Below are 19,710 nucleotides of genomic sequence, written 5' to 3'. Positions count from 1 at the left end.
TTGGGGATCTGGCCCGCTGATTTCTTTAAAAACAAGCCACTGGTTGCCCTCCCCCGACAGCGCAATGCATATCTGAGAGGTGACAATGGCATCCATGAGTAGAAAGCTGAATATCTGCATTTGTCTCAAGTGCTGCTCTCTATGCACTTAAGTAAAACACATGTCCACAGAAGGAGGAAAAATTTATCAGGCTTGCCATGGAATGAATGAAGATAGCTGGCTGGCTGGCAAGGAGGCTGAGCGATCACTGAGAACTGGTCACCGTGTGATAGGTTGGTCTAGCAGGATGATTTTCACTCTCTCCATCCCCACCAGGGAACATCATGTGAAAGGAAGATTCACACACACACCGTAGAGCAGAAGGTAACAGACCCACAGCCACCCAGCAGGCAGCATACACAAAGGTGCAAACACTCTTGGAAGGTAATGCAGTAATACAAACATGGGGACAGAGGGGGAGGTTTTACCTTGCTGGAAGGTGGAAGTAATTTTATAGATGTTGTAATTTTCTGCGCTAGCGCACATGGCCGAGTGGCCATAGCAGAAGCACTGGGAACATCCCTCGGGATTTCCTGCTTCCAGATGATAGTAGCCCTGCTTGCACCTGCCAAAAGAGAATGCATCAATCCACTGGGCTTTACGGGACATTTCACATCAGCACAGAACACCTAGTGTCACACATATTGTGCTCCACCTCACCTGCTTGTGGGGTGAGCCTCCTTGTATACACCCATGAAACCCAACCAGCCCAAAGCACCCACTGACCACCTGAAGGCTGATGGCTCTGAGTGCAGCTGTCAGCACATGTATCTGTCTCTGGGCAGAGGTTACGGGCAGAGGTTACAGCCAGAGGGTCACTCGCTGTCCTTTTGTGCTCAATACTGCCAGGAATAACTGAGCTGCAGAGAAGCTACTTCAAACTAGCCGTGTGCAAGTTCTCTCACAGTCCTCCACCACAACCCCTCCCCCAGCACCAACCAGCCATTGTCCAAACAGCTGCTAAAGAGCCACAAGCAGTTTCCTTCCCAAGGCCCAACATCGGCCATATATTAAAGAGCTCAAGAACCCCCATTAAGGACCAGAATTTCTAAAGCACATGCTGGGTGCCGAGCTCTTTGGCTCCACTTGTGGGTGCTTGCGAAAACTAGCCCCTGTGTAAAGGCTTCATAAACAAGTGTGATTCACCATCTCTGGGGCGGACTCCCCCACCGGCCCTCTGCCCCTCTCTGTCCCACACAAGAGCAGCTTTAGAGCACAGCATGTACTGGAGGAATGTACTGTAGCAGGTCTGGGGCGGATCTTGCTATGCAGCTTCACCTGCCTGGACATGGCTCTGCTCCAGAGGGCTGGGAGGAACAACAGCTCCCTGCTGGGTGTGTGATGGTGCAACTGGCTCTGAAGAACTCATCCAGAGGCACTTCTTGACTTAGGCTCTGCTGCTCAGTCAATGGCCTGCTCCTTTTTGTGTCAGGTGATGCTATTGCCACGCCTCTAGGTTACTCTGTGACCTGGCACCTGGGCAGAGAGATGCTGGGTATCCTCACAAAGGGAAAGGCCAATGGGAACCACACAAGGCTTTGGGCCCAGTGGCAGCCCCTTGAAAGCAAAAGGTCTGGCACTCCAGTCTGAGGGCAAAGGGCATAGCTGGGCTCTGGGAAGCATGAGGGGTAACAGGCTTTGGGACTAGAAATCGCAGCCTGTGGAGGTGGCTCACACCCCCACTTCCTCCCGCCTCCCTTCCCCCGAGCCACCTCTGGGTCTGCAGTCTGTATTTGGAAGGGGCCCTTTAAAGCCTGCTCTGTAGAAGCGAAGGGCTCATGCACATACCTGTCACATCGCTCTCCCGAGACACTTGCCTTGCAGACGCAGCGACCTGAAACACAATGCCCTGCGCTACCGGCTGGATCGCAGTCACACTGAGCACTCCTGAGACGGAAAGAAAGTGTCTTGGATTGATTTCCGGTCAGCTCAATCACTGCCGCAGGCATATGTAAACAGCTCGGTATACACAGCAAGTAAATGGTCCAGCCTGGCTGGTCCACCAACAGTGGTACACGGTGATGTTTTAGAAACACAGGAATTGCCATACTGCAATGGTTCTCAGCCATGCCCCCTGTCTAGCGGGGACCCCCTCCTGCTTAATATAGACACAGCAGGCTGGTCGCTGCTCCTGATATTTGTTCACACTTCCAGGTTGAGAACTCTCTCCACATTGGATTAGATCTGAGGTCCAGCACCCTGTCTCTGACAGTAGCCAGCACCAGACATGCGAGAGGAAGACGCAAGAAACCCCATAAGGATAATTCTGGATTAAGCTGTCCATGGGGGCAGTTCCTTCCTAACTCCTTTCTCTTCAAGTCTGGGTTGTGCCTAGGATCATGAGCCATTATGTCCCTGTTTTATTTATTTGCATGTGGTAGTGTCACAGTACTCAGGACTGGCACTCCATTATGCTAAGTGATATGCAGCACACCTGTAGGCAGGGTTTGTTTTGCTTTATTTATTTATTGTAACTGTTCATGTTCTCATTGTGCAAATAAATGACTACACTTTTTTGAACACTTAAATTTGTGGCTTCTGCAATATCATGTGGCAGAGTGTTCCACGGGTTAATTGTGCACTGTGTCCAAGCATCTCTTCCCATCAGCTTTGAATGTGTTGTCTTAGAGTTTCAGTACTCCAGATGAATCGGGATAAGAGTAGATAAGCAACTGCAGGACGTGAACCGCCAGAATGTGTGAAGATATGGCGTGTTTCACCTCTGGGAGGGGGACATGTTAGGGCATGAGCTCTGCATGGAGGTGCACTGGAGTGTTATTAACGAGCACTTCACTTTCTGTCCTCATGGCCACTTCTAGAATGGCAATGGCCACCGTGTTAGGAGTAAGGATCAGAGAGAGGCCTATGCTTCGTATCCCATTACTAGGAAAGGGGAATGAAACTACCATACCATGCAACCTGTGCACAGTGCCCATGAACAAATGGTCTCCAGTTACCACAGGCTCCACACAAAGCTTGCAAAGCTCTGGAGAGGATAGTCCAGCCTGCATAGCTCCTATCAGGTACTTACGACACTTGTCCGCCTGCCTGGCACCCAGCCTCTGAGAAGGAATGGAACCCCCACTGGCACCGGTCACACTTATCACCCATCACACCGGGTTTGCAGCTGCACCGGCCGTAGTTATCACACTGCAGGCCAAGAGAGCCTATGGGAAGAGGAGAAGCAGAGAATTCAATAGTCTCACCGTCACTGTGTTGTCTCTGGTTATCTTAGATTGAGAACACTCCTGAAGGAATTTAACAACCACTGAGGCCCTTAGGAAAAATATGAGGGGGAAAAAAAATCTAATTTGAGATAAATCTCACTATTTATCATGTACTATTGCAGGGGTGGCCAAACTTATTGACCCTCCAAGCTGTATATGACAATCTTCAGACATTCGAGAACTAGAGAGCACTTGCTGGGGCTCAGGGCTTCAACCTCGCTCCTGCTGAAGCCCTGAGAACCCCCTCCCGGCTGGGCAGAAGCCCTGAGAACCCCCTCCCGGCTGGGCAGAAGCCCTGAGAACCCCCTCCCGGCTGGGCAGAAGCATCTACCCCACCACCATGCAGCAAGGCAAAGGTCCTGAGCTCCCCTCCAGCCCCCAGCCTAGTAAGTGGATAATGCAGGGGGGAGGGGAGCATGAGGGGCCGTGAGCCGCACTTTTACTGTAAATGAGCTGCATGTGGATCCCAAGCCACAGTTTGGCCACCCCTGTACTATTGTATAATCAATTCCCCCATATTGGGGATATCCAAGGTAACTGGCTGAAGGCAGGTGCTTTCATTTTAATATCTCCATTGCCCCTGCTGCTAATTCCCTCCAGGAGCAGAGCCTTGCAAATCTGCGGCTATCCATAGACCACATCTGCGGATCGTGGATGGATGCAGATCCAAATTTTATATCTAAAGCCCTGCAAATCTGCGGCTATCTGCTTTATATCGGCAGACCATGTTTGTGGATCGCGGATTGGATGCTGACACAAATGTTGTATCCACGCAGGGCTCTACCCATGAGGTCACAGTGTGTGCGTGTGATTTCAGTTCTTGCTGTGGAAATTGTTATGACACCCCACGCAAAAGATTATGACTTCAGGCAAAGAATAGAAAGTGGTGGGAGCTGGTGGACTCTTAAGGGACAAAGATCCTCTTGTCCTACAATAACCTCAGTAACACCACACAACACCAGGTAATCCCAGAATTATTTCATCTGAGTCAGATCACAAACTGATGTAAATTGATGTAATTCCATTGACTTCAATGCAGCTGCACCAATTTTATATCGGCTGAGGCTCTGGACCAGAATTGTTCCCCACGCTTGCCCATATGACATCAAGTCATACCATCTTCCTGAACTGGCTGTCTCTATTCCCAGCTAACCTCCTGTCCTGCCTGCCTGAGAGACAGGGAGACAGACTACAGCAGAGAACAGATTCACATTCACACTGCCATATTCACAGTGTGCTCTCATGCACTGGTTTCCATTCCTGTTAGAATACACAGTACATGGGAGCAATCGAAAGAGTAGATATTTTCAGTTCTAGAATTTAAACCAACCGATAAACAGAAGAAAACCTCTGTGCATTTCTATTCAGTGTTAACGAATGGTTCTAGAGACTACTTGATTTCTGTGTTTGTGGACAACGGACGTGTGCAGAGTTTCATTGACATGTACAGCGCGTCTGTAGCATTTAAGAAATGCAGGTATTTTCTGCGCACAGATAATTGGCTATTACCACCAGAACTAGACAAGCAACAGACATCCCTGCCATGTAATCACTGCAACAAGGAGAACGCCTCTGCTGGGATTCCCTCCGGGATGTCAAAGCCATTAAGCCCATCTCTTGTCACAAGAATGAGCTGCCATGGGTCAGTGTACTATAAACAGCATCGAGGGCATTTACGCTATGTGTGGTTCATCTACTATTTCCTCTTTTAAAGTGGCAGTGCTGGGGAGAGGTAGCAGGCTACAACTTTGGTGACTGAAGTCTTCTATTTATCCACAGAACAGGTACAGCAGCCTGGTGAGCGTCTGTACATTGCCACCCACCCCCAGACATGGTACTTCACACTTGGGAACAGAACTATGCTTACACCGCTATGGCCCAGTCAATCCTCAGCAGGGCTGGCGCTTCCATTTAGGCGACCGCAGGATTTGGGAGGGCGGCAATTCGGTGGCGGGGGGGTCCTTCTGCGCTCCGGGTCTTCGGCGGCAATTCCGCGTCGGGTCCTTCACTCGCTCCGGGACCTGCCACCGAAGTGCCCCGAAGACCGGGAGCGCGTAAGGACCCCCCCCACAGCCGAATTGCCGCCAACCAGGAGTGCGGGAAGGACCCCCGCCTAGGCAGGGCCGACTCTGACCGGGAGAGCGGGAGGGCTGCAGGCGGCTCCGGTGGACCTCCCGCAGGCGTCCCTGCAGAGGGTCCGCTGGTCCCGCGGCTCCAGTGGAGCATCCGCAGGCACACCTGTGGCAGGTCCACTGGAGCCGCGGGACCAGCGAGCGGCAAAGCTTGGGGCGGCGAAATGGCTAGAGCCAGCCCTGCGCCTAGGGCGCCAAAAACCCTGGTGCCACTCCTGATCCTCAGCCTCTTGCGAGAACACCAATTACTTCAAAATGTAGGGTAGCTGTGGACCTGGCTCAAGGCTCACTGAGGTCCAGGGCTTTCGCTAAGATCCTTTGTGATGTGGATACCTGTCTTCTGGGATCTGGACAAAGGCCAGCAAATGCATTTCATATAGACCTCTGCACAGCAATCAGATGGTCTCACCTTTTGATCACTCTCAGCATGCTGAGTTCAAACCTTTAACAGAGTGGGGACAGGTTCCACTCCTAGTGGACTGGCAGGCTGAGAGCAAGCGTGACAGTTAAAAGCGGACGTGAAGGACATATTTCGGTGGTAGGCTGAGTTTAAGAACCAGCAGCTGTTTGGAGCTGCTCAGCGGTTTGGAATCCTCAAAGCACCTGTCCAGCAGAGATGGAATACTGCGCAGAGTGCACAAGTGGTGCATGCAATGACAAATGCAATTTAGTACATGGGTCTGCATCCCCTACTCCTGCCACTCACAGGATATGCCTGTGCTTCCTGACTGTCTTGGTTTTAGGGTATACCACTCACTAAAAATGACAAGAGCCTTTAACATAGTGTAGATGGTAAAGAGAAGAGGGGATGGTGAAGCCAAAAGCTCCGGTTTCACTCTATTAAGCAGCCTGCTATCTTGTGTGCTCCTTGAATGCCAGACCTGTCCCGGAGCCAAACCTCAAAGCTTTCCATCAGATCTATGTTCTCAATGAAATTTCTAAAGGGTGATGAACTTGCATGACTCACTGAGTAGCAACCTAACCCCAGGCTATGTGGTTTTTTTGCAAAGGTTAAGCGCCTTGTAAGGCTGAGCTGCTCTCTCTAAATCCTTCTTTCTCCATCTGCAATCTCTTAATCCATGGCAGAGGTTTAGATTCCAATTCAGGTTTTAGCCACAAAGTTCAGCCAACCCAGCCTGAAGCGAACAATGAATTAGTGCTGTCTAAGCCATCACATTGTGACGGCAGTCCGGCTAAGGCTGCAGCATGGGTTTTTCTGGGTTGTTCTGAACCCTCACCACAAATTTCTCTAGATCTGTTGGACATGAACAGGCAAGAGCTCATATTCATTCGCCGGACTTGAACAGGCTGGCCTGGATGTGCTCAGATGAACTAATTTAGAACATTTGCTATCCGTGAGCCATGCCCGCAGAAAGCCTCGCGCTGGCCTCCAGGGTTATACCACCATATTATTAAAATGTTACAAGGGAAAGGCACTGCAGGGAAGGCAGCCATTGCAAGACACAGCTTGCTGCAGTAGGTGGGACCCACTCCTTCCCCCTCTCCCTTCCTCTGGAAAGGGTTGGCGAGGAAGTTGTTAGTGCAGTGACATTGTACACAACCTAAGGGAGGATTTCAGCAGCATGAGCTGCCTCGGAGCATTGCCGTGCTGATGACAATGGGGACTCCGGCAGTGTGACCGTCCCAGCAGCATCTGGCCGCACAGAGCTTTTCAAGGGCTGAGGGCAAAATCTGAAATCGAGCCACCACACCCTGCGCTCACCCTGCAGCAGCAGCTCCTGTCGCACGGGTGTTGCATCTTGGTACACAGGGGTGCAGCACCACTCAGGTTTGGCCTGGCAGCCCCTAAGTCATGACATTACGATGGAGGGGCAGCAGGCCAAATTTGAGGGAGGGGCTTTGCAACCTGAGATGCAGAGTCGCAGCATCACTCAGGTGTGGCCCGGCCACCCTCCAAACCCAAATGGCGCTGCATCCCTGTATGCTAGGTCTCAGTGCCACTCAGTTTGGGGGCCCTCTCAAAAGGGGGGCCCAGGGCAAACTGTCCCTTCTTCCCACAAACCAGCCAGCACTCACCATAACAGATAGAGTTTGGAAGAGATGTGGCTAAGGATCCATTCAATTTAATCCACCAGAATCAGGCAAGAATCATTTTAATTGGCAATTCATAGCAGCTCCAAGACAGCTGTTGGATTGAATCACTTCTAGCCCAGGCCCTCTCCCTAGGGGCAATCCCTTCCCCCCTCTGAAGTGCCCCCCACCTCCTCCTGTATCCCCATCTAGCTGCTCAGGTACCTCTGGGACTGCAGTTACAGGGCAGACAGCTTTCTCCATCCCGCTGGCGATAGAACTCCTCCTTGCACCTCTCGCAGTGAACGCCATCGGTGTTGTCAATGCAGTTGAGGCAACGGTACCCATTTCCTGTTTCTCGGAGCAGGTCCCTGTCAAAGATGCACTGACTGGACTTCCCATTGCAGTCACAGACTGAAAAAACAGAGGAGATGGCCACAGTTAAACAGAGGGACCCCAGTAGCTCTTCCACACAAGAGGTCAGGTTTGGAGGTTAAGTTTTCATGTGCAAACATCGTGCTGGTAAAGAGCCCTATGTGGCTCACAAGCTCAGGTTTGGCCACCCCTGGTTTATGCCAATTGGTGTGAGGTATTTTGCGTTCTTATGGTGATTTGGACTCTCGGGAACCACCATAAGTTCTCTTAAGAAAGCAAAATCCTGAGGCTAGATTTTGTAGGAGACCAAAGTCTGTTAGTCACTTCTGGGAGTCTGACACCACAGCAGTGCTCACAGTGCAGAGGGCTGTTGGGCTGGGATCACAACAAATTTAAAAGAAATATTCTCCCTCCAGCCCGCCCTTCAGTTTGGCTGTATTTGAAGACCACCAATCACACGCGCAGCCAGATTCTGAGCCTCTGTGATTTGGAGTCTCTCCTTGTAGGTCAGTGGGGCGGTGCAGGTTTATACCAGCTGAGGCTGTGTCCCATTGTCCAGACTTCCTGAGAGAGCAAAAGGGACAGGTATTTAGGGCAAAGGGAAAGTGAATCTCATCTAATTGATCTAATTTTGTGTGTCTATACAAAGGGTAGGGGGAGCATCACCATTTACAATGAAACAAAGGGGAAAATGGCAGAAATACGTCCAGCACAAAGTCCTCTGCAACAGAAAGTAACAGGTTGTGTTTGTTCAGTGCTTTACGTGGGGTGAAGGCTCAGAAATAAGGAACCAAACCAAAGGGGAAAGAGAGGCGAGGGAAAGAGGCCACACAGAACACAGTGCGCTGCACAGACAAACACCCGCCGAGCTGGAAATCTGTCACCATGCGGTGATGATGTCACTCTACAACTATCCCCAGGCCCACCAAACAGGAAGAGACTGGATAAGCTCTTCCAAACGTGCTGAGAATCCAGGGCAGCGGCTGGCAGTGCGTCTGTTAGGTTACTGACATTGACGCTCAGGGATGCCTGCAGGCCAACTGCTTCACAAGGCTGCCCTGCCCCCTGGAACAGCTTGCTGACCTATTGCAGCCACTGGCCAGGGCTGGCTGCTGCAGGGGGAGCACTGGGTGCAAAAGGAAACTGGGCTGAGGCCAGGGCACAGCTGGTCTGCATGTCCGAGTGTGCTGGTTAACAGGGAGAGACATCACCCGATAAGGACAGCTGGGACGAATGGTGTGTTCAGAAATTGTTCCCTGCACTCACACGCCCATCAGCATCCAAACACTCCTGTGATCGGAGATTAGCAGTAGGAATCCTGGGAGCCCCTGGCAGCAGCAGCTGTACTTTTGCCCCAGCTGGCTGCCAGCACACACCGCCAGGTTCAGACACGACCGGAATTCCAAACACCTGAGACAGCCGCACACATCAGCTAAACCCCGGGCCTGCTAGCACTGCCAAACCAACCAGAGCTGATCTCATCCTCTCCACCACACAGCAGCCCGCTGCTCCCTGATGATTGTACTCAGCAGCATCTCACTGCTGAGACCTGCCTTCATCCTGCCAGACTCACCTCCTCCTTGCTTCAACTCAGCCACTGACTCCGTGTGGAGCCCAACTCAATATGCAACAGTACATGGGCCACGGTGGGAGAGAGGGGGACAGCTGCAGCCTAGGGAACCCCAGTGCTGCTATGTCCCCAGCCAGGGATGCTGCAGCATTGGAGATAGCAGATATCCCCCCATTTACGTATCAAATGTAGTAATTGTTGGCAAATACTCCATATCATTAATGTAATGTTGCAACTAGTTCTCTGGAATTTTCACATGCAAAACCCCTTTAAGTAAAGAAATCTCTTCAGCCAGGGATAAAGAGCCCGATCCTGTAATGTGCAGAGCACCTCCCACCCCACTACAGTCTTTGAAGCGAGGACACTGACATCACTTGCAACGTGTCTGTAACTGTATGCTCTCTCATGTGTAATTTTCTGTTTCCCTTCACACTGTCCCTGCCTGCCTCGTTTCTCCATGACTCCTTCAAAACAAGATTCCAGAGCTCAGAAGGGTTTCTTACTAAGATCTCTTGCAAATCTGTGCTTACTGTCAGAGCCACATGTACCTGCTGCCACCCCTCTGCATGTTCCCCACTTCCACACACAGATGGATGTGACAGCCTCTCTCTGGGGCTGTGAATAACTTGCACCACCTTCCAGTCTTGAACAGTCATCTCCCCTAGACACAAAAACCTGCAGGATGCACTGAGTCAGGCTATAGACATTTAGTAATAACATTTGAGCATCTCTCCTGTACAGAATGACACAAGGTCCCTCCCTCACTCTCTGGCTAGCTAGCGGTAATAAACCCTTTGCCAATATAAGCTGCATCCACACGAAGAGAGCTTTGCTGGTACAAAATATCAGTATCGTTATACCAGCAGATGCTGCCAAGTGTAGACCTGGCTTTCCCCTAAGGAACAGAACTTCAGAGAATGGATTGTCTGAATAGCCTACCAGGGATGCTGCTTGAGAACTTCTCTATTGCTGTGTAAGCAAGCTCTGAAGGAGCTCTTCCCTGACTGCTAGCCACGAGCTGGGGAGAAAAGGCTTCAGGACCAGACTGTATGTATATGAACACACCTACTCCACCTATGTATACAGCAGACAGAGCATATGTGTTGCTCAAGCGATCAATTTTGGCTGCTGTTGGGTTACAAATCACTTTAGTAAGACGTATAGACACGCTTTCCTTAACCTGTATATTAGACAATTTTGGCTACACTTGAAATTTCAAAGCACTGCCGTGGCAGCGCTTTGAAGTGTGAGTGTGGTCGGAGCGCCAGCGCTGGGAGAGAGCTCTCCCAGCGCTGCACGTAAACCACATCCCTTACGGGTGTAGCTTGCAGCGCTGGGAGCCGCGCTCCCAGCGCTGCAGCACTGATTACACTGAGGCTTTACAGCGCTGTATCTTGCAGCGCTCAGGGGGGTGTTTTTTCACACCCCTGAGCGCGAAAGTTGCAGCACTGTAAAGTGCCAGTGTAGCCAAGGCCTAAGTGCTGCTTAGATCTGCTGTGGGACAGCCTTTCCGCAGGTGAGACTGTCCAGCCTGCACTAGCAGTGACGTGAGATACCCACACTGAGAGCTGAAATCACTGGGAACTGGGTGGAACCTCAAGAGACCGACTTGCAGAGGTCACAGTAGAGAAGCAGGTGACAGCACAGGGCCATTGGTGATGGAGCAGATGATGGTGCAGTGGAGTGAACGGTGGCACAACAAATGTCAGCAGCAGAGTGAACAATGGTACAGCAGTGACACAGCGTGAACTGTGAGCCAGTTGCAGGGGCAGCGGCAGGGAAGGCATTGCTCGACATTCCTTCCCCCTCCGGATGGGAGGTGAACTCACAGGAACGCATCTCTGAATGCTGGGTCTCCACTGCCCAAGGACAGCAACTGGGAGTGGGAGGCACTGGAGGGAGAAGGGAGTGGCGTCTTAAAGGTAAGAGACATTAGTTTGTTGGATTTTTACACCGCAAGGTGAGAAACAGAGGCAAAGGACACTGCCCAGTGTACTCTGGGGTGGGAGTTTTGCTCATGGTCAGATGTGTTTGAATCATGGTTGTGGTATTTCCCTAAATTAATGCCAGGTTCCTTTCCCCTTTGTAGTATAAGTTTTCTCTGCCCTACACAGACTCAGTGCTCGCAAGAGGGGAAGCATTGCCTCTTAGAGGTGCCAAAGGGTGGTGTTTAATTTTTCCAGATTACTGGGTGGGGACTCAAGCCAGTTCTATGTTGTATTGTTAAGAGGCACCCTGGATATTGAATTCAGCCCTTGTTGTTGCCGACTTCACGTGGCAGAAGGGTTACAACTGAAGAGAATTACATTATTCTCTTCGAGGCATCAGAATTTCTTTCACGTACCTGGCACACCCAGGCATGTCTAGACACAGATCACTTTTCAGTACCACAATTTTTTAAAAGAGAAACTCAGCTGTAGGGCCAAAGTCCCCTTTAAGAGGCAGTTGAAAGGACAGGGCCTGTGGGTTCCTTAGCAACTACAGGTGACATTTGGTCAGTGGGAGGACAAAGATGCTGTCAAAAGAACAGACAGGGGCTGAGAACAGAGAGACAGGAAGAGAGGAGCAATTTAGCAAAAGTTTAGAGCGCGGGGAAGATGTGGGGAATGGGATGCAGACTGCTCTAGGTCACTGGCTCAAAATCATCCCCATCTGCAAACTGTTTGGATATTGTAACATCTCAGCTTCTAGCATCCAAGTGTCCACGTTAGTAAAACCCTGCTAATCACTGGTCACCTTGTATCTAAGAGGCCAAGGACTGAATGGGCCATTGGGGTGACCTGCCCTTGTAGAGATTGTCCCTACTAGGGAAGTCTGACCTGCTGCACCTCATCTAGACCAAAAAGTTGGGTTTCCCAGGCTGCTAATCCAGCATCTTCTACCAGCGCTAACCTCACTTTACAGATGGAGACAAAATGCAGGAGGGCGAAAGAAAAGGGACACATTGGAAACAGAAACCAGGGAAAGTCTCCTAAGACAAAACAAGAGAGAGGGAGACAGAGAGAAGCTTGCGAACAGAACAAAGAAGAAATCTCTTGCTTAGGGAAGGAGAGACACTGATCGGGGGAATTCCAGAGCAAGCAGAAATCTGGTGCATCGGGCGAGGACGGGTAACACATTGTAGCCATCGTCCACTTCCCTTGAGTGCTAACATCTGCCTCGAGACACAGAGCCACCCATGCTGCAGAAGGGTATAGCCTCTGCCTTTCTGCTGGCAGCGCTCACTCCCCATCGCCACCTCGTGGTTGTGCTCCCCAGCCCCGGGATGGGCAGCATGCAAGGGAAAGCCTCCTACGAACCTGCTTGCCTCCAGCACAGCTGCAGGGAGCAGAGCTAACTCTCCTCAGGTATTTTAGCACTCAGATTTTTACTTAGGAATTAGATGCATTGTCTCCTTCCTTTAACAATGTTGTTCACATTTGTGACCCACCGTGCTGGGCTAGCCCTTTACTCCCTCCCCCTAGCCATACTGTGCCCAGGGCCCCTCCAAACACACACACACGTCCTCGCCCAGGCACCATTAATGTGCATGGCAGACAAACACATTCACATACTCTGTCAGGGCTGCTAATGTGATGAAATACGCTGTCCAAGTTAGGTCCACTCCAGTTCCATTCTCTACTTGCAATCCTGCCACTGGGAGACTGGTCTATTCCAGAGCCACAGAAGTGGTTCCTTGAGCCAGATTTTTCTCAAAAGGTTTCCATTCTCATCTGACTCCCTTGTGTGGTTCACAGTGGCCAGCTTAATGCTGTCTGATCACGTGGACACAGCATCCAAGAAGTTTTTGCATATCCCAGAAGTTTGGCCAGGTTGTTAAACTGATGTCAGCGCATCCTATGGGGGATAAGAGCAGGGCACATTTTCACATCTTGCCTTCACATGGCGTATGCTGGGGACTACATCTATAGCCTTGGCCCAGGGCAACAGATTGGACTCATGCATTATTAACTTGAAGTGGTGTCCCATACTGGACTGCATGTTTGTTCCTACTGGGGACTCTCACCAGGAGCCTCTGCCCAGGACAGCTAAAGCAGATTAAATTTAAAAAAACCCCTAAACTGTCTGGGTCAATAATGCGATGCTGTGTTTGCGGGCTGAGGGAAGAAGGGGATTTACAGTGGAAAGCTTTTTCCTATCTGGTGCTGAGAGGCCCTACCTTGGGAAAACTGAATTCTCCAGCTGTTCGGAAAAGGTGAGGCCTGCAGATAGAACAGCTGGGGTTCTTTAATGCTGTGCCAAGATGGAGGGGTCCAGAGTACGTGCCCAGCAAAACCTCATTCTCAAAGCATTCCCGACACCATACAAAGGGAGAAACTCTCACCTGCTGTTCTGATCATGACTCCAGCTTCTGGAGGGCGGGAGCATGAGACGGGCAAGCCCTGGGCTCCCTGCAATGTTGTACTCTTAAATTCATGTATAAAGAAGGGTGTGTCTATATGCTGTATAGGAATGCTATAGTGGCACAGTGAAGTTTTTCCACTGCTGTAGTAAACCCACCTCTCCAAGAGAAAGTAGCTAGGGTCTCAGAAGATTCTACTGTCGACCTTGCAGCATCTACCCTGGGGCTTAGGTCGGCTCGATTACAACACATGGGGTGTGGAATTTTTCACAGCCCTGAGCAATGTCGTTGAGCAGACCTAACTATTTTCCTTATTTTCCTCTAAGACTAGCCCTTAGAGGAAAATAGGGCTGGTCCTGAATCTGTGCAACTCACATTTCAGCGGTAGCAAGGAATGAGGCTGGCAACATTACAGACCAAACCAGCATGCAAAGAGTCTCTTCAGCACGTGGGAACCAACACATTTAAATGTAATAAATCTTCCATGAGAACCATAACCTCTCCCCTTTCCGTGGAAGGTCCCATGGAGATGACTGAATCCTCCGGCAATCTTCTTTTCCTATTTGTTTATTCTAGGAGATGAATAAAACCAGCAGATGGTCAGTCCAGTGCAGCTAGAATTCACCTCTGGACTGCCGCCTCCATAACAGACTCTTCACTGGATTGTGCCTGCTCTAGGCAAATGACTCCACAGTCCACAAAAGTTCTGTGCCATCAGACATGCGCACGGGTCACTGAAAGTCTGCCAAAGCCTGGAATTCTTCCTCTTTGCCATAGAGCTGACAGGGAGCCCAAACTGGGTCCCAAAATGGGGAAAGAGGTTCATTTTCTCCCCTGAAGTCTCAGCCATGTTGATCACTCATCAAGCAGGGGAGAACAGAAAATCTTGCTTGCCTCCATGCACTGACCACATCTTGCGTCAGTCAGCAGCAGCAGCGTCACCAGTCAGCCTCTGCCCACAGGAAGTCAGAGTCGTGGCTTGGCAATGCTATTTATTTAATTGTAATGAGCTAAACCATAACTCATGTCACGGCCCTGCACTTAGCTGTAGGCACTGTGGTATTGCTATGCTGAGAGAGACTGGGGGCTGCTTGAATCACAAACTGCTTTGAATGCACCCTTCAATTAGCATAACTGTCAGGATGAGTTAAGGGGAAGCCTCTCCCTCCCCCAAGAGAAAAGAGGATTGTGAACCCACCCAGGAGTTCTGGACTGAGGGTATGTGTGCACTGCAATTAGACACCTGCTGCTAGCCCCTGCCAGTTGACTTGGGCTAAGGGGCCATTTAATTGTGATGTAGTTGTTTGGGCTCAGGCTGCAGCATGAACGGTGGGACTCTCCCACCTCACAGGATCCTAGAGCAGAGGTTCCAATCCAAGCCCAAACGTCTACACCTCAGTTAAACAGCCCCTTACCAGAGCCCCACGAGCCCAAGTCAGCTGGCTCTGGCCAGTGACAGGTGTCTGATTGCAGTGTAGACAGATCCTGAGAAGACAGGGGGCTTTGGGGGAGGGGATCATGTGCACGTGTGTGTAAAAAAGACAAGCCGGAGACAGAGAGGCTCAGAGGAGGAAGAAAACCAAACAGGAGCCCATGAGCACAGCATGACTCAGGAGAAGGCGAGAGAGCACTTTTGGGTCAGGTCCTGGCTAAAGCAGCTTGGGATTGTAAGCTAGGAAACTGCTCCTTTTGTTCCTAGTTCCTCCTGCGTTCGGAGAAGCGGGCTTTGTACATTCCTTGCAAACGAACAAAACTGCACCAAAGACAATCTCAGACTCCATCAATTTCTACTTCCAAATGGAATGTCCCCAGGGCTTCGAACTTTGATCAGTATTTCTCCTCTACGTGCTCTCCAGGGCTCTGCAATTCCCACATTGAATGTATTTTGCGTCAGTGCTTCCTGGGAGGAGCAGAGCAGTGGAGTGTGATGTTGCAGGATGAAGCCTCTTCTAACCTGACCCTGCTTTTCCTATGCACATCTGGGCTGGACAAACACAAAGACAGAGCTGGGGAGACATAGCAGAGATGTCCCTCTTGTCTGGTTTCCAAGTGGCACACAGTATTGGTCCAAGCGGTCCAGCCAATGGAGCTTGCCAGGCCTCTGCCAGGCAAAGGCCTGAGTTTGACATCTCTAAGCCAGCCTGAAGTATGAGCCCTGGGAACCTGACAGGGTCTGTACATCCCAGAGGAGAGTGCAGAGGAATCCCTGTCAGGTGGAAAGAAGCAGACCAGGGGTGGCTGTCTTTGCCGGTCAGTGAGCCCTAAACACCCACCACTTCGTTCCTACAGTTAAACATCACAAGTGGAAGCACTAGGGAGGCAAGCCCATGGCATGTGCCAACTGCACAGAGCTGTGTATTTCTCAGGGCCCCAGACCAGCATGCCACTTACTCCACCCCATCACAGCAAGATGAACCGGTGGGCTGAACCCTTGTCAGCTAGCACCCAAATCCAACCCATTCCTCCAGCCCCAGAAGCACATACGGGTATCCAGCATGCACTCAGTTTCCCTTCCAGCTGCCAAAGCCTCCCTTGCCCCTGAATAATGAGAGCACCTACAATCCATGTGCCAGACTCTCCTCACTTGAAGGGGACAACAAACACTGCTGAGCCCCATGCATCTGACTCCACCAGGGTCCTGATACATCCAAGGATGTTTTTCCCACCAGAGATGCTTGAGAACCAGCCTTTAACAGATGCAAAGCACAGGTAACCTAGATCTCCCTTTCTGGCACCAGTACCTGCAAGGGTACAGGCAAACATCACTGTTTAAACCCACAGCCAACCGAAAGAGACACACACCCCACAAGTGACAGACAGCTCGCACCATCACATATAATGGCACATGGAAAAAATTGTTTCATGCTAGTGCGCAGCCTTCCTTGCCCAAATAATTATAAACAATGCCATGCTCACAACCACGCATGCACTCATTGAATGACACACTGCCTACATCAGGAAACTTTCAGTGTCATACACCTGTCTACATCACAACATACACATCTATTATAACGGGTTTTGCTGAGCAGTTTGAAAAACCAGCCTCTGATCTTCTGTAACTAAATGAGATTTCATATTTCGCTTATCTGATTTAAATAGTTCCGTTGTAAACAAAAGTGTATTAATTGTGCTGACATGGCTGGTTAGTGAGTGCAGGAGAGAGAGAACCAACAACATTAAAATTGAGCTGCTTTTGATTAACTGATTCAGGAAGTTTGTAATAGATTAATCCTGCTCAATAAGAGCCTGTCAATAATTTGCCTTTGGTTGTCACTTTATACCAAGTGCAATAATAAGTTCAAAGTCCACATAAGCTGAATGTCTGACTACACGGATTCATTTACTGCAGGAAAAGGGAAGAGAAACTATGATGGTTTATTAAGAGATTTCATTTCAGATAGTATTATATTTGTTTTAATGATCTGATTAGTGCTGCACCTTACATAAATCAAATCTGTTTTTGCAAAACGGGATTGTTTTCAATACTTCTTCCTTTACTTTTTCTACCATCTCTTGGTGTGTTTACATTAAAAATAATTGAAATTATAGACCCTACTTCCAAGCCACTAAAAATTAAAACGTATTAAACTCTTAACATAAATACATTTAGGCAAATATGAAGTATACACAGCAGCACACCTTTATCAATGTAGTCACAGATGCTGCCCTCAAACTGACAGTGTTAAGCAAATATCTATAAACAAACTTAGTGGCATGTCATTACCTACAACATACATTCCAGTCAGTCACAAACACACATATACACAATGGTGTGACACTGTCATGAGTTATGATACGTAGTAGCAACAATAGCCATAAGATCAGACCAGCTTGCACAGTCTGTGAAGACCCTATTACTGTCAATACACACTCTGTAACCATACATGCAAATACAATGCAATGTAGCAAAACATACTATACAGCAGGGGTCAGCAACCTTTCAGAAGTGGTGTGCTGAGTCTTCATTTATTCACTCTAATTTAAGATTTCGCATGCCAGTAATACATTTAAATGTTTTTAGAAGGTCTCTTTCTATAAGTCTATGATATATAACTGAACTATTGTTGTATGTAAAGTAAATAAGGTTTTTAAAATGTTTAAGAAGCTTCATTTAAAATTAAGTTAAAATGCAGAGCCCCCGCGGACTGGTGGCCAGGACCCGGGCACTGTGAGTGCCACTGAAAATCAGCTTGCGTGCCGCCTTTGGCATGCATGCCATAAGGTGCCTATCCCTGCAGTACAGGCTAGGTGTCACACTGTCATACAGCCACACATATAAATAGTTGCACTGTCACAGTACCGGTCACTATCACCTGTCCAAACATGTATAGATATATAACCAACACCATCATACAAAGTATCTCGTAACATATAAAAACACTGGTTGTGTGGTGTCACAATAGATAACTGTACATGTGTTCACCTGCAAGCTGCAAACACTGCATGTGCAGACCTGGTCTAACACAAAACATTCTGAAAGGCAAACCTTCACAAGATCTGAATTCTGTAAGTGTTACTAAGCCAAAAAGGCTCTCTTCTTCCAGTTCATGCATTGGCTTAGCAGCATACACTTTGGGCTACTTAAAGTGCTGTATTAACATAATACAGCATAATGTAATTAGCATGTTCAGACCCAAATCCCTCTAAAATAGAGAGTCTTTAAAGAAAGTAGTTGCATGCCAGTAAGTTATTTAAAGAGGGTCCCAGAATAATCTGGGCTACCAATGGTCCTGATGAATCAATGCAGCATTCCTGTGATGTTTAAATTCTGAGGAAATCCAGATAATAGTATCAAGTGTTTATTTCCAACCAGAACATTACCACTCCCATCCACAAGCGTCTCTGAGAAATCTCACGAGGGGAGTGAGATCTCACAGCTTGGTGCCGTCTCACCTAGGGGCTTGTAGCAGTTAAGGTCATTTGGTACTCTTCACCCAGTGCAGAATTTAAAACAAACAAAAAAATGTACATGGAATCAGTTTTCTAAAGTGAAGCAGGAAGATCTAATCACATAAGACTCACCTTCTCTTCTGTTGGTACTGATAGCTGCAGGCAGGAAGAGAGAGACACAGAAGCAGCTCAGGGTTAGCAGCCAGTGCAAAGTCATTTCTGGGGATCCAGGCATGAATACACAATACACCAGAGCAGAGCAGGGAGCTTGCAGCTGGCTTTCCAATGTGCTTCACTTTCTCTTCTCAGGTGATTTTATCAGCTCCTGTACCTGAGTCACTCCCAACACAGGAAGAAAGCATGTGCCTCAGTCAGACTTACTTGGTGAATAAGGAGAGCCCAGCCCATATGAAGCAGACACACCTAAACCTCAGATCTCCTTACCAGCTCTCTGGGCTGTCCTACACCAACCAAAACAGCAGCACAAACCCAGACAGGAGGGAGGTCTGGAGGGATAGAAAGGCACATCAGCCGTGTAAGCTTCCTCCCAGTCAGTGCCAAGGATTTAGTAATGAGTTTCTTCTCCTCAGCAGAAGCCCCTCAAAATTAAATAAAAGCCGCTGCAGATGCTATGAATCCTTCATAGTACCCAAGCCTGCCACTGAAATCAAGGGGGACCGGTCTCAGTCACTCTCCCTTCCTTAGTGCTCTCCGTGAATTGATCACCACCACCTGTATTACAGTTGTGTCTAGAGGGCCCAGTCAAGATCAGGGTCCCACTGTGCAAGGTGGTGTATGGATGCATTGAGAGAGACAGTCCCTGACCCGAAGAGCTTGCAATCGAAATAGACAAAACAAAGGGCATGGAGAGGTGAAGTGACTTGCCCCAGCTCACAAAGCAGGTCAGAATCTGGATCAAAACCCAGGTCCAGTACCCTATGCACTACATCCTACGCCTCCTGATTACTGTCATGGGTTGCTGCTGGGTATAACTACACCTGACCTGACACCCTGGCAAACTGCCCAGGAGCACTACTAGCTCAGGGAGAACTAGTTAAGGAGCATTACAAGCTCAGCCTTGAATCCAAGCTTTCTGGTTGCCTA

General features: G+C 49.3%; 1 protein-coding gene across 3 annotated transcripts in view; it reads right to left on the bottom strand.

Moving 5' to 3' along the window:
* LAMC2 (laminin subunit gamma 2) overlaps positions 1–18,943 on the bottom strand; it is a 36,156-nt gene extending 17,213 nt beyond the window's left edge. For all 3 annotated transcript variants that reach the window (XM_050963546.1, XM_050963544.1, XM_050963545.1), the window contains exons 1-5: positions 18,739–18,943; positions 7,655–7,843; positions 3,071–3,206; positions 1,828–1,926; positions 468–604 (exon numbers count right to left, since the gene is read on the bottom strand). In XM_050963546.1, the coding sequence (XP_050819503.1) occupies positions 468–604; positions 1,828–1,926; positions 3,071–3,206; positions 7,655–7,843; positions 18,739–18,841 (664 nt within the window). In that variant the 5' untranslated portion in view covers positions 18,842–18,943. The remainder of the gene's footprint in view (positions 1–467; positions 605–1,827; positions 1,927–3,070; positions 3,207–7,654; positions 7,844–18,738) is intronic.
* Positions 18,944–19,710: the final 767 nt, after the last annotated feature.

The sequence above is a fragment of the Gopherus flavomarginatus genome, chromosome 7, assembly GCF_025201925.1.
Source record: "Gopherus flavomarginatus isolate rGopFla2 chromosome 7, rGopFla2.mat.asm, whole genome shotgun sequence".
NCBI classification, from domain to species: domain Eukaryota; kingdom Metazoa; phylum Chordata; order Testudines; family Testudinidae; genus Gopherus; species Gopherus flavomarginatus.
The sequence above is the reverse complement of the archived record's forward strand: the minus strand, read 5'-3'. Positions and strand labels throughout refer to the sequence as shown.